Source organism: Melospiza georgiana, chromosome 1, assembly GCF_028018845.1.
Source record: "Melospiza georgiana isolate bMelGeo1 chromosome 1, bMelGeo1.pri, whole genome shotgun sequence".
NCBI lineage: Eukaryota > Metazoa > Chordata > Aves > Passeriformes > Passerellidae > Melospiza > Melospiza georgiana.
This window is the reverse complement of record NC_080430.1, coordinates 39589915-39604152: the sequence shown is the minus strand read 5'-3', so window position 1 is coordinate 39604152 and position 14238 is coordinate 39589915. Positions and strand designations below refer to the sequence as shown.

General features: G+C 42.7%; 1 protein-coding gene across 8 annotated transcripts in view; it reads right to left on the bottom strand.

Moving 5' to 3' along the window:
• Positions 1 to 14238, bottom strand: part of RARB (retinoic acid receptor beta) — a 321962-nt gene that overhangs the window by 18993 nt on the left and 288731 nt on the right. For all 8 annotated transcript variants that reach the window (XM_058042289.1, XM_058045096.1, XM_058041608.1 and 5 more), the window contains one exon: positions 1538 to 1698. In XM_058042289.1, the coding sequence (XP_057898272.1) occupies positions 1538 to 1698 (161 nt within the window). The remainder of the gene's footprint in view (positions 1 to 1537; positions 1699 to 14238) is intronic.

Sequence of the window (14238 nt, the reverse complement as noted above, 5' to 3'; positions counted from 1 at the left end):
TCCCAGGCTGCAGTGCAGTGCCATCCCACCAGCTGCAGTGCACTCAGCTAACTCCCAGCTAAGGTGGAAATACATTCTAAGGTGTTCCTGCTGGGAAGGACCAGAGAAACATGGGGAGGACAGGCTCCTTCCCCAGTACTAACCAGTTTACATGGGGCTCAGATTTAAATGTGAAAAGTGCTGGTGAAAATACTGTCACAACATGAAATATGTACCTTTTTCTAAAATCACACCATATGTACTTGCTTTTCTTGCACTTAAATACCAAGTCTTACACTCAGACCTCAGTTTTGAGCCTTGCACTCTGTTTTGTAAATAGGTTAATATGCCATTAAAAAGCACCCTGATTGCTGAGACAGTGAATATTGTGGGCACACAGGGATTTGCCTACATCACTCTGAGAAACTGAATGTTTGTTTCAATAGCAGAAAATTTACTCGAACCAGAGAGCAACCCAGTGAGAGCAGTGTTCCACCATGCATCTGAGGACTGGTCCCAGATCTTCAGCTGGGGCTGGAGGGCAAGAACCATGGAGACAGCTGTCTCCTTGCCCCAGACATGCCACAGCACTCCTAAACTCCTGCTCTCAGCAATAAGAGCACATGCCTGACTACCTCAGGATGTTTTGCACACCCCTCTGAAACAGTCAATGCTGCTGCAACCAACAGCAAGCCCAGACTCAGTAGTCATTTCTTAACTGATAAGGTTCTAAACATTACCTAACAGTTATTTTTCATCATTTCTTTTATTATTGGTTTTGCAAACTTGATGTTCAATTTTCTTTAATCAATTAATTTCACTGACTTTCCCTGTATTTAGCAATATATATATGTATAGAAGAAAAATTATTTCCCTGACTCGTGTCTGGAGAAATTCCCACAGTACTGAGCTTCTTAATGGGGGGGCTGATTTTTCATTTCTAAAAGCAGCAAAACTTTTTGCTGTTATGGGATCTTTTGGTAGACTGGAAAAGGATGTATAATTTTTTGGGGCTGTCATGTGCAGAGCCATGAGTTGAACTCAGTGATCCTTGTGGGTCCCTTCCAACTCAGGATATTCTATGATTCTAGGAATAAACTGCAAATGAGCGTTTTGGAAACTGTTTTACTTAAACATTTCATATTTTCCTTGACCTTGGTAGCTTTGGGACTATCACCAGTAATCCAGCAGCATTTAAGAACTCCCTACACCTGCAAAGTTGTAATCTGCTGATGCACGAGCAGAGATCACATCTTTGGGAGCCAAGAAATGTCTAATGAATGATGGAATGTCACTGACTCATGGTCTCGGAGCTGGTCCTTTGGCTGGATTTATCCTCCAGGAGTCTCTGGTGATACGGCTAAGTAGCGCTCACATCTAAGTGCAATTTCTCTCCCCAGCAGGCAGGCAGCCTGTGCACACACACCTCTGGTTTTTTCCTGGCTTAGGAGGTGTAAAGAGTGAATCTACTGCTCCATCTATTAAAAATGTCCAAGGCCTCCAAAACTCACATCATCCAGGCATATCCAGAAGGCTCTGTGCCTCAACTCATACTCACCGTAGTGTATTTTCCCAGCTGGCAGAGCGAGGGGAAGGTTTCCTGGTGAGCTTTTCGGATCTTCTCAGTGAGATCATCTAACTCTGCTGTCATTTCATAGTTTTCTGTGGACTCCTGCTTTGAAGGTTCCTTCTTCTTTTTGTTCCTGTCATTTCTGACAGCTGTAAGAAAAGCAGAGATACAGATCACATGGGGTTATTCGGATCAATCTATGTTGCTTTTGCTGCTCTATTTCAAATCACTGTAAAACGCTGCTATTTTAAACACACATTATTTTAGCTGAATATAAAAATGTTATATGCACAGAGGACATTAATTGCAGCCTACTCATTTAAAAATAATTTAAGAACTAAATGTAGTGAGCAGTGATTAAACCAAACTTCCACAGGGGTTTGTTGTGGGTGTGCCATCACAATCCCACATTATCAGCCTTCCAGGAAAGTCTACTGCAACTTCTTATGCACAGTGTCTTAGTAGCTTTGTGAGGTGGGATTTTTCCACTGTAGAACTACAGTTGTGCACGGTGGATGGCGAAGCCCTCTGCAGTGAAGCAGTCACTATTTTATTGGATGTGAGCAACACTAAAAAAAGACAGCAAATGTCTTTCTTCTTAAGTACCTCAGCATGGAAGATAACAAAGCCCCACACTAATACAAACTCCACCAAACAGAAGTTATTTAAAAGGAAAGTTAAATGTGAAAACAGTAAACAAAAGAAGATGAAACACGTTAAACTCAAGTTCTGAAGATCAAAGGAGAAGCACAAATACTTGAAAGAGGAAAAATGGCAGTGAAGCTATCTAAAGTTGCTTGCCATCTGCTTCTGCACTCAGATCAGCCTTCTACCTTCCCCCGGCCGTGGGGGATTACTGGAAATATGCATTGTGCTCACTCGTGCTGTAATTGATTTCCCACATATTTGTGTTTTGTAATAAAATATGACAGCTGCTCCATCACCATGCTGCTCTTTGTTCTTTTAATGAAAATAGCTTAATTTTACAAAACGTGCCCAGGAGATAAGTCCATGTCCACAGTATTGCCAGTAATTGTGAATTTTATCAAGAGTCTTGCTGTTAGCTAAAGCTAACGTCTTAAGTGTAACCAGATGCATAAGGCTTTACAACAAAGCCAAGCAAAATCAATCCTTCTCCCCAAAGACTCCATGTCAATATTAAACACCCTGAAGACTAAATCTTACTGGATAAATAAAACCAATCTTAACATTGTTAGTATTCAAAACCTCACGATATTTAAAACAAGGCCCTAAACTCGGAGGGTGCAGCTGGTGGGTTTGGCACTTGTGAGCATGGCTGGGGATTTTGGATGGCCAAAGACCTGCTGATTCTTATTTGTACTGTCCTGCCCCAGAAAGTGCATCTATCTGTGCCAAAGGGAGAGAAGCACAAAGCCACCTCCATGCCAGCTCTTTATCCCTGTGGGTTCCCCAGGCCCATCTCCACATCTTCTGTGGTCGCCTCCTACATGCCAGTGAACCACAATAATCATAAAGAGCAGAAAAAATAGTGGGCTGGGCAAGCATCAGAGTCAGAGGCATCTACAGAAATAACATATTGTGTGTAATAGAAAATAAGGAGTAGAGATGTGGTGAACATTTGTTTCTCCTTCACAAGGCCATTAGGCACACAGTCCATGCAATGTATGGCTCTGGTCTTCTCACTAAAGGTCTGAATTTGCAACTGAGAGAATTCTGACACCAGTCATGCACATTTTAAGCATGAACTTGACTTAACTGTGTGACAGACTTCACTGAAGTCAATAATGTGCTTGGCTGGATCAGGGCTGGGTTGCTGAGCACCACACTGGATTAAAACCTAACCTTGAATTCTGGTGTTTGGAGAACACAGACCCAAAGGAGACCAGCAAGAGTGGACCAAAAAGGTTATTCCTTGCAAAGGTACAATGTTATCAGTGCAGTCAGATTTAGGGGGATGGACTGGTTGCTCCCCACTTCCTTTTACAAGCTTTCCCCTCAAGCAAATGCTCTGATTTGTTTGCTGGACCCCAGGGCAGAGCACAAGCACCATGTTTTGCACTGAAAAAACATCCAAGACCCAGAGCTATGTCTCGAGTGCTGCAAACTGCCACTGCACTTCAGAAACAAATCCTAATCACTGCTGTACTTGGGAGATAAAGAAGTTCCTTAGAAAACTCTGTAAACTCCTACACAACCACAAAGAGCAATAAACCTTTGTCACAAAGCCCCAGTTACTTATAGCTCTACAAGCTGACTGACAAATTTGCCAAGCAGGCAGCCTCAACAACCACTTCCCTCAACAGTTTTGAGCTCCTCGTGCAATTTGAATGCATTATTCAGGCCAGGCTTCGAAGCAGGTGCCAAGGGGTCCCTGAGACCAGGAGATAACTCTGGCAGGAACCCTGCCACGCTCCTTTGCTATCCCAGCACTGCTCCTTCTGCAGTGTACGTGAAGTTCCTTTCCCTCCAAAGGCCACCATAGGGACAGCTGCTGATCAGTCCTCATCACCAAATTGGCCCAGCTCTGTCCTCTTTCTCTTTTGGTGCAAATCAGAGGGTAGAAAGGGGAGAAGTAACACAGCCTGAAAACTAGGAACATTTTTTGTTACTCATTAACTTTCTTATATGATTCTGATAGCTTTTAAAATAACGAAAATCCAGAATAATATATATCTTCTTACTTTATTCATTAAGACTGCATCAGACCTGTCAGTGTTTCCATATTCCCTGTAAGACAATGGATTAAAGTGCTGATGTATAACACCCAAGCTCCAAAAATATAAAGCATTTCAATAACACTGAACTATTGGACAGATTTAACTACAGTTATAAATCAACATGCAAAAAAAAAAAAAAAAGCACAGAAAGACCTTAAGACAAGACTATGTTTAAAAGAGTTAAATAAAAACATATAAACACACACACACATTTATGCAGTAAATTTAAAAACCATCACTGCTCTGGGAACAGGAACTGTCACACCGCATGTGGGAAGGGTTTTGGATTACAGCTTATGCTTATATTACATAAATCACACCTTTTGGTATCTTGATCTTTACATGCATATGATCACATCAATCCCCGATGCAATTCCACTGCCTTTTAATGATGATACACCAGTGATGAATCTGTGTCACAGTTAATGCTGCCGTGGAAAACTCAGGTTATGAATTTCATTACTCGTGCACTAAATTCTCACTTGATGGCTGCATTAATTAGGAGCTCCCAACAGGGGACAGTATGGAAGCTCTCTTGCCCTATGAGAACTCTTGGAAGTTAAAGAAAAATAAATAAGGCGGTAGTGTGGGGAAGGAGCATGAAAAAAGGTGTATCTTGATACGTGAGGAAGCCAGGTCTTGGCGTGTCTCAGAAGGCTGAGTGACACACGCCCACACCTGAGCACGTCTGCTTCAATCCATCTTCCTGTGACAGCTTCCCTGTCCCCTTGACACACACGCCAGGACTTGCACTTCCACACCCAGAAACCTCCAGGCAGCCACAGCAGGGTTCACAAGCTGGCAAAGGAACTTTGTGCTGCCTTAAGATAGCCCCTACCTTCAGATGTTCAGCCTCCTCCCTGATGGTAGGGGGGCAGAACATCACCCCTTGTCCTGCTCAGTCTGTTCTCCTCACCCCAGGACTGCCATTCCCTTTTCCTTAGCCTCAGATACACTTCCCCTTTTCTGCTCAAAGTGATGGACAGGGCACAAAAGGTGCACGAAGGTCAGATGCATTCTTCAAGGAAACAGGGCCTGCTGCAGATGGAACTAAGTATAGAGAAGACACAAACAGCTTCTCTTGGAGAACCCCAGTGCTCTCATTTAGTAACCTTGCAGCAATTCTCCTGCCTGAGTGGGGTCATTTCAAGCATGTCCTAATGCAGGGAATCGTCCAGTCTTAAACACAAACCCCTCAGGTCCACCAAACTTAGCCACTGTTTGGCTAAGTATAAGCTGGGATCCAGCCCATGAGATTTAGACAGTTTCTAGGCAATCAGGTAAAATCACGGAATAGCGAATATTTGTACATCCATTTGTCAAAGGTGGCACAAACATGTCCAAGGGAGAAGAACTTGCGACTCACAATGCAATTTTTCCTACTACTTGCACAACCTGCACTTCCCCAGACATCCAGAAGATACACAGACAACTCCTTTCATGTATTAAAATGATTAATCAGCTATAAATTCATTATTTGAAATGCTATCACTGCAGTTTTCTGTCTTGGAGATCCCCGTGACCTTTGAAGAGCTCTGTGTACCAGTTAGCTGGTTTTGTTCCTGTAGCAACAACTACTAGTGCTTCCAGTCAGTTCACATTCCTGTAAAACCACACTTCTCTTGTCCCCAAATATTTTGGAAGTTACTCGTTAAGCTAACAAACCTCAAAAGCACCATAAAGCACACAGAGCAAGTCAGTAATTGCAGAGTGCTGGGCACAAGGTCGGTCTGCAAAAAGACTCCTTTTGTTTGTAAAGCCCAATGAGAAGCGAAGTGAGAGGTGAACTGAGGTAGGAACGCTGCAGACCTGCCAGTTCTCCCTTCTGGGCAGAGGCTCACTGTCCTGCCCGTCCTCCTGCTCCTTGGGAAGCCACCTGTCCCTGTCTGAACACCAGGGAGCCTGGGCAGGCTGATGGTGCCACGCGTGGCTGTGGGGCTGATCCCCAGCACGGCAGCTGGGAAATCCAGCAGCACCAAGCTGTTTGCTAGGGTGGAAACCCACAAGCCTTGCACAGCTCCTCCATGCTCGTGCTTCTCCAACTCCAGAGGCAGCTGCTAAAAAAATTCTAATTCTGGCACAAGTTAGCAGCTGTGGCCAATTTCAGTCAAATATTTCAGTCAAATAAGCAAAATGCTCACCTAGTGCCAATGCCAAGTGTGATATACACACAATGATATACCACACAATGCCATGTGTGGTATATCATGGGCATTTAACCTGATCAGGTTAAATGCCCATGATATACCACACATTACTCTTCACCAAACTGTGCTAAATGGTATGGAATGGCAGTCCATAAGGGTGTCTTTCCCAACAGTCACCTTGGAAAATTTCAAACCAAGGGAGCCCTAGCAACCCTGCTGCTACTGCTGAACTAGGCTCTCTGACCCCATGGTCCAAAGCAACATCCAGCTGCACATCCCAGGCAGATTCCAGGCCTGAGAACTGGTGGAGTAAAGCACAAAGATGAGAGAACTCAAGGAGTTTAAGTTTCCAATCGTCAAGACACGTAAAGGAATAAAACAATCATCTCAAAAGCACCAAAATCACACTCGATAAGCTGACGAGCCATCAATCCAGGACGGTGGGACTCCTGCTCACATTAACAGCAGTGCAATTGCAAGCCAAACACACTAAAATATGCAGAATGCCAGGTAGTTATAAATAGATTGGTTTCCTAGGTCGTGATTTCCAGATGAAATAATGTTTTCTTTTAGGCAAAACAGCTCAGTCTTAAAAAAAGCCAGGAAACTATTTTAAAACAAATTTCCATGCCAAAACTTGGCTTTGACATATGGAGAATGATTGGAGACAAAGCCCATTTCAAACACAAAACTCTCATTTCTAATGGACAAAGCGAATAACAAGTACACAGTTGTGTAAGGGGCTTACAAAATCAGAACACATCAAAACCTGCATATTTTGTAGCTGATTCTGAGAAATCAACCATGTCAGCTGTTGGATAACAATCGCCAGAAGAAAACATCTCAAATTAAGTGAGATAGTATCTCTCTACAGACACATATCAAAATTAACAGGGAGCACAGAGAAACAATCATGGAAGACATTTCATAAGCACCTGGCACGCTATCATTTTTCCCCAGGCACAGAGCAAGCACATCCATTACAGAACTCGAGCCCGCCCAGGGTTTCCTATTGAGAAATAACATTCAGCTATGGCAAACCCGCCCCAGCCAACGCGCCAGGAACCTCAGTTCAACCACAGGGGAACACACCACACATCCAGAAGACATCGTCCTGTCTCCTGCCTTCACGTACACTGGCCCTTCCAGACACTCCTGGTATTTTTATTTTTTTTTAACCTTTTTTTTCTTTTTTTTTGAGGAAGGTAAATTTGAACTCTGCCTTGCAGCTTTGTATTATTCATTACATAATTGTTACGTTTTATTAGAAATATGATCTATTATAGCCTTGAATATGGTAACTTAAATGACATTGAAAATTAGATTATTCTGATTATTAGAGAAGTGAGAAAGGTACTAAACATTTGTAAGGCTGATAATCAATCAGTGTATCCATGTGAGTGCAATAAAAATCAATCAGGAGCTAGTGCGTTTAAATCTAATTTTTTAAGCATGACATTTTCTTCTGAGTTTCTTTTTTAAATGTCACCCTTTTCTACAACAGTGATTGATTCTATCCCCAGGGATAGTTAACTCCAACTGTTTTATTCATTGCGCTGAGCTCTTGTATCCAGTCTTTTCTAAATATCAATTTAATGACAACAATAATATTTTTATCAAAATGTGAAATTCAGAAATAGGCATTCAAAACAGCAAGAAGCACGGCAGTACATTTAAACTGCTAAAAATACCAGGGACCTTTTAACTAGCAAGCAGTGTACTTAACACAGAAAATGGTGGAATTTTGTGTCCCTCCCATTTTCTTTTTCTTCCCATAAAAGAGAAGGCCAAGGATTTGCTTGTTTAAAACATAATTCATTTAGAAATGTTTCAGTAGTGAACAATGAATCACTGGCTATAGGGAGCCTGTGAGTAATTACCTATGCCTTCAAAATAACCTTATTAGGCTATTGTAAGTATAGGGGAGACCTTTGATACCTATAGCCTTAGGGCCCCTATTTTTCCATTCATGCACAGGGGATTTATATGGTTATATCCTGACGAAAGCAACACATCTCCCATTTATGTGTGAGGATAAATGTGGGGTTAATATATCAGAGCTGAGTTATAAGAACAGGTTTCATTATATGAATGAATGATACAAATGGATGCTCTACAGCTTTATTTAACTGGCCTGAAACTTCACCTGTGGTTTCAAGGATTCTCATCAGTCTGAGCGATTTTATTTTAGATGTGAAATTTGGCACCTGCTGTTGACACATCCCTGAAATATTAGTAAGTGGAATGAGCAAAATAAAGGAGTTTCTCATCCTTTTAAAAAACCCAATAGAATCTGAAATCAGACGTAGGACCAAAATTGAAAAGCCAATGCAAAACAACAGGCTAAAAAATACCCCTTGAAATTAGCTGAAAGGTCTGCCTTTGGCATTATTTAAATTTTTACATTCTTGCACTATCTTTTTTTTTTTTTAAGACATCCAGAGGCAAAATCAGCAGCTATCATACTTGGGATACTTAGAACTTCCAATCCAAGATCCAAAACCACTGCTGAAGGAAACCAAATGGTTCTACAGGCACATTTGTCTTGAATGTTGCAGAAGGACAGGACAAAAAAAAAAAAAAAAATCAAGCCAACCAAATAAACCCCAAAAAACAAACAAACAAACTCCCCTCCCAAACCCACCAGAATCCCATAAGCTGTTTTCAAGTGTATGAACATACCAACTAATGCCTACTTTTATAGTTACTATAGTATTTTGGGAGTGGATCAAGGTCTGCAGAACATGCCAAACAGGGTACTAACTGCCCACAGAATAGAAATCAGGACCCCAGAAATACAAAAGGAATGCCCCCCACATTCCCCAAACAGGTCCTAAGAACAAATGAGAAATTAAGAAGTTGTAAAAACAGAAAGACAGTAAACAAGTGGAAAAAAACCCCAAACAAACAGAAGAAAATGTGTTTTGCAGCACATGGGTGTGGGCAGGTAGAGGATGAGGAGCAGCTGAGTCAGAGGCAGGACAGACAGGGCACAGCACCTGTACCAGGGGCTGGACTGAAAGCAGACTCCTCGGTGTCCCTTACCATCTCCCTACATATTGCAATCAAAGTAGCTGGAGAGATGGGATTATACATTAAATGATGAACTGTTTAAATAGCATTTGCCCTGCGATTTCCATTTTCAAAGTGCTTTAATATCATCAACTAATTGCCAGTGTGAAATAGGATAATCCACACGCTCCAAGCAGCTGATGCTTAAACAGCTATTGAAGGTTGTTAGCATTAACAACTGCAGGCAGAATAAATCACTAATATTTCCTGTGAAGACCCACCAACATATCTGCCATGGAATTAGCCTAGCCATGCTCATTGACTCAGACAAAATTTACTCGCTGGTATGTTTCCATCTGTATTTCACATAGGCCTCACCTCAAGTTACTTAATATAGCCAGAAATTCCCATATGTGAGATGAAGTATCTCCACATGCAGGTCTTGCAGTGTCCCTGTGCATCTTGTGCAGCTGCTAAATTAAACTACACTTGTCATTCGCTCCTCACTCCAGTCATGCCCCATCTCTCTCAGTATTCTGCATGAAATCAGTCACTTCCTTACTCTCAACATAAAACCTATGATTTTTATTAAGATCTACCATGCCACTTGCAACAGGTTTGCAAGTAACTGTGTCACCCAGTGGGTATTTCCAGTCTTTCCCTTCCCCGCACAGCGCAGGAGTGGGAAGGAGCTTTGGGAATCAATCACTCCATCTGGGGAGGGTTCCTAAATTTACAAGCTTCTGCAGGTAACCCACTGAGAAGTGCCAGCCTGTGGCAGAATTCCCATGAAACTAAAACCCTCAGGGAAGCAAAGCATTTTGCTTACTATCTACTGTTTTGGCTGCCAAGACCCCAGTGCATTTACTACTACCTTCTATGGCAGTCTAGATAAAACGCGGCATGCAGATGGTTAAATCAAAATACTCTGGGGAAATGGAGGACAGCTTTTCTGGAATTGCAGTCTAACTTCTATGGCAGTCTAGATAAAATTTGGCATGCAGATGGTTAAATCAAAATACTCTGGGGAAATGGAGGACAGCTTTTCTGGAATTGCAGTGTCTTAACACATTAGCTAAAAATACACAAGCCCACAAACACAAAGTGATTATTCTTTCTCTTCCTTACAGCTGAAGTGACCAAATGTATACGCAGCAGTTGAAAAACGCTTCTAAATACTCAGCCTGAAAATAAATTTCTATTAGGCTATAATGCATTTCTTTTACCATAGGCTGGGTGAAGAAAAAAAATCCCTAAATTTCAAACTCTGAACTTTCAGTCAGAAATTACTGAGAGGCCATTAAATCTGCCTCATCTGATTTCAGCTGTTGAGGTGCCCTTTCAAGCTACCTTCTCAAAGCAACTGCCCTTTTGAGCTATAATCTTGAAGCCTGGTACACTAACTCTTTATGGATAACCGATTATGAGCAAAAATATCCTGAATCTGACCTTTCTCTCCAGGGTCATCAAAAGGTAAATCAGTCTACTTATCTACAAATATTACATTAATTTCTCTTAGGAGACAGTCATGGTAGTACGATGCCTCGCAACTGGGAGATGCTGGGGTTATCCAAAGTCCTCATTTCAATTTGCTGGGCATTATCCACGACCACCAATGACCAAGGAAGTGCATGGCTGTAAGCTAAGACCCGACACTGCACACTATCCCTGCCTACTGCCGGCCTGTAACACTTCATGTTTCAACCTGCCACAGCTATTTTATTTCTTATCCTAACATACACTGAGGAAAAGAAGTGACTTATTTTTTACTTAACTAGCAAGCTACCTACCATGACAAATTGCAGCCTCTTTCCTGACAATGCCATCAACAGACTCCTTCCACAAAATAACTTTCCATAATAAGCCCATTTATTCAATGTAATGAATGAGTCCCAGCTACAGGACAAATTCTAGTCATGCATGATAAAACTGACTTTATGGGACAGCAAATGGAAAGGCTACCAAAAAAAGGAGGTGAGCTGGAAGACCCCTTCCCTTTGCTTGCACATAGACACATGGGACTCAGGGCAATGGCTCCCCAGAAGAAAGAGCAGAAGTTCAGGAGCAATACCAAGACAGTGTGTCACTGCATTTCTCCCTTTTATTATGGGTGGTTTCACGCAGTGAACACAGGCTGGCTTTTCCTAAACAGGGTTCACTCTCTACATTATTCACCAGAATTAAAAATAACAGCCCCAACTTATCCCCACTGCTGTTTTTGTCTTGCAGTGGTGCTACTCCACCGATCGCAGCAGAGTCCTATTAGTGTAAAGCTACAGCAGCGTGGTGGGAGATCAGCTCTAATATCTGTATCTGCAGATGGATAACACCGCATTCATACCTAAGTTTCATTTCTTTGTTTTGCCCCCAAGGCTGAATTTCACATTCGTACCTCCTGGTGGCTTGTGCAATTGTGTAAAGGTGCATCTAGCGAGAGAGCTGCCAACTGACAACACGTCTGCAGGGGCTCTGCGTGCGCGGGTGCTCCGCCAGGCGCGGGAGCGCATCGCCTCCCGCAGCCGCAAACTGAGCTCGTGGAGGCGCAGGAACAGTTGTTCCCGGCATGTCTGAAGAAAGGGAGCTGCAGTCTTGAATCGCAGCGCTTGTCTGTGTTACAGCCTCGGCAGCTTGCAGCCCTGGCCTCCCACTAGGCCAGGGACAATAAAAGCAAAGAAATAGCTCAGAATCTATTTACCTATTCCTCCGAAGCAAATGTGGAAAACACACTATTATGAGCTTACACACATTCCTTCCTAAATGCAAAAGCTTGTTCATGCTCCTACTATTACAACAAAATAAAACAGAATTGGGACTGGGAGGTTATTTCCATCTCTCAAGGTGCCAGGATTGGCACCCAAAGTGGAGGGCAGCAAGGCCAGAGCGTGCACCCCACAACCATGCTCAGCTGCCCTGCTCCAGCTTACCCTCTTGGCTAGCTGAAGCAGCAGGAGAAGGGAAGAACAGTATCATTTAGCCAGGTGGACCAGAAGCCCTGCTAGATCAGCCAGAAAAAATTGCCTGTTTAAGCCTCACACTGATGCACAGTCCAACACAGCTGGTGGGCACACATCTGCACTGGCCAGGGGGCTTGGACGGCAGGTGGGTTTGATGTTTTTAAAGAACAGTGTGTGTTGTTAAAGCTGTTTTGCCATAATACTACTAAAAAAGCTTCATCAAATGGGAAAGTAACATGCCCAAACAATACTGTTGCATCTCACTGCATTTTAGTGTGTTGTTTACATCCTTTCCCTTCCCAAAAGCTGAGCAGTTGGAATAAACAATCTGCAGATTTGTTGTTGGGGTGGGGCATTTTTTTTGAAGATTACATAGTCCTGTTTTCACCAACTGTAAACTAAGGAGAAAGCAAGGAGTGAAGTCAGGGGACTTCTTTTTCTTTCCATCTCAGGATTTCAGGAAAGCCATGCCAAGCGAGCCAGCAGTCTCCAGGAAAGCCCTACTGAAGCTGGCTGCTGCCACAGGTAAACAAGTTTATTCACTTTCAGCTTCAGCTCTCACTGCCCACCCCGAAGCACTACACCCGCCAGCTGAGGCACTAAAAAGGCCTTTGCCTCCCAGGCTTTTCTTTGGATCCCTTTCTGCCCATGCATGGCATAACTCGGCTCTGAGCTCCAGCCAGGCTTCACAGGCAGCAGCTGAAGCCCCAGCTCACTTTGGGAGCTCTGTTCCTGGGACAGCAGCAGGCTTTAGTGGGACTCTTCAAAGCAAAAGGTGCCTGGGAGACAAAGGCCCTTGTTTTTGCCACTAATAAATACTCCTCCATCCATAATTCACATGCAAAAATACTGCTTCTCATCTATTAGTGCAGGCTCTCCAGACATCTGTACTCCTGCTTTATGTAGAGGCAGAAGCATCACAGCATTACAGGCTCGAATTCCCTCAGCACACCTGCAGCAACCTCAGCTGTTTCAGCACTCACATTATGACATGAATCACTCCACAAGCCTGCACCTAATTATCAGACTGTCTATTTTGATATATTTTATCTTTCATGCACAATGCCAAAGAAGTTCTTTAAAAATACATTCCAAATATTCTTTCATAAAAAAAAAAGGCAAAAAAAAAGCTTTCTTGTCTGGGACTAAACTTCTGAAATAGCAGGAGTAAGTGGACCAGATTATTTTAAAAAGAAAGCATGCTAGCAACTACAGAACTGGCTTAAAGGGCTTAATTCTGCCAGCCAGGGTCAAGCAGAATCAAATCCTGATTTCTCCATAAGATCTTTTAAATATCCCCAGAAAAGCCAGCACATAACCTTTTTACATTAAATGCTTTCACAGCACACCAGACCAGCCTGATGTAGTGATCACACAAGAAACAAAGCAGATAGACACTTGTTTCCAGGAAATATAAAGATACTAAGAAAAGCAGCCTTTTTATTTTTGATTTGAAATCAAAGTGATTACTGAGTACTCTGCAACTTCTAGGGCAAGATTTAGTGCACACAAGGGAGTTAATTTTGAGAAGGCAAACAGGCAGCAGGTCAACACAGAGTTAACTCAATAAAATAATAATTTCTACTTGGATAAACTGACCTAGTTTTCCCAGACTTCTCCATGAAAACAAAGGATGCAACTTGGACATGAGATGACATCTGAAAGGGAAGCCAAGGGCTTGGCAAGGAGACCGAATTCAACACACAGCTGTTCCTTAAATGAAGGTGGTGGTCCCCAGTTGGCACTAGAAGTGACTACCCAGCACGGATCATCTGGCCTTACAGGTGGCTGCTAACCCCATTGTATCTCAGTGATGCTGATGACAAATCTTTCACATCTGTCACCAGTGTGGGACTGGGCCCTGAACTCATTGCACA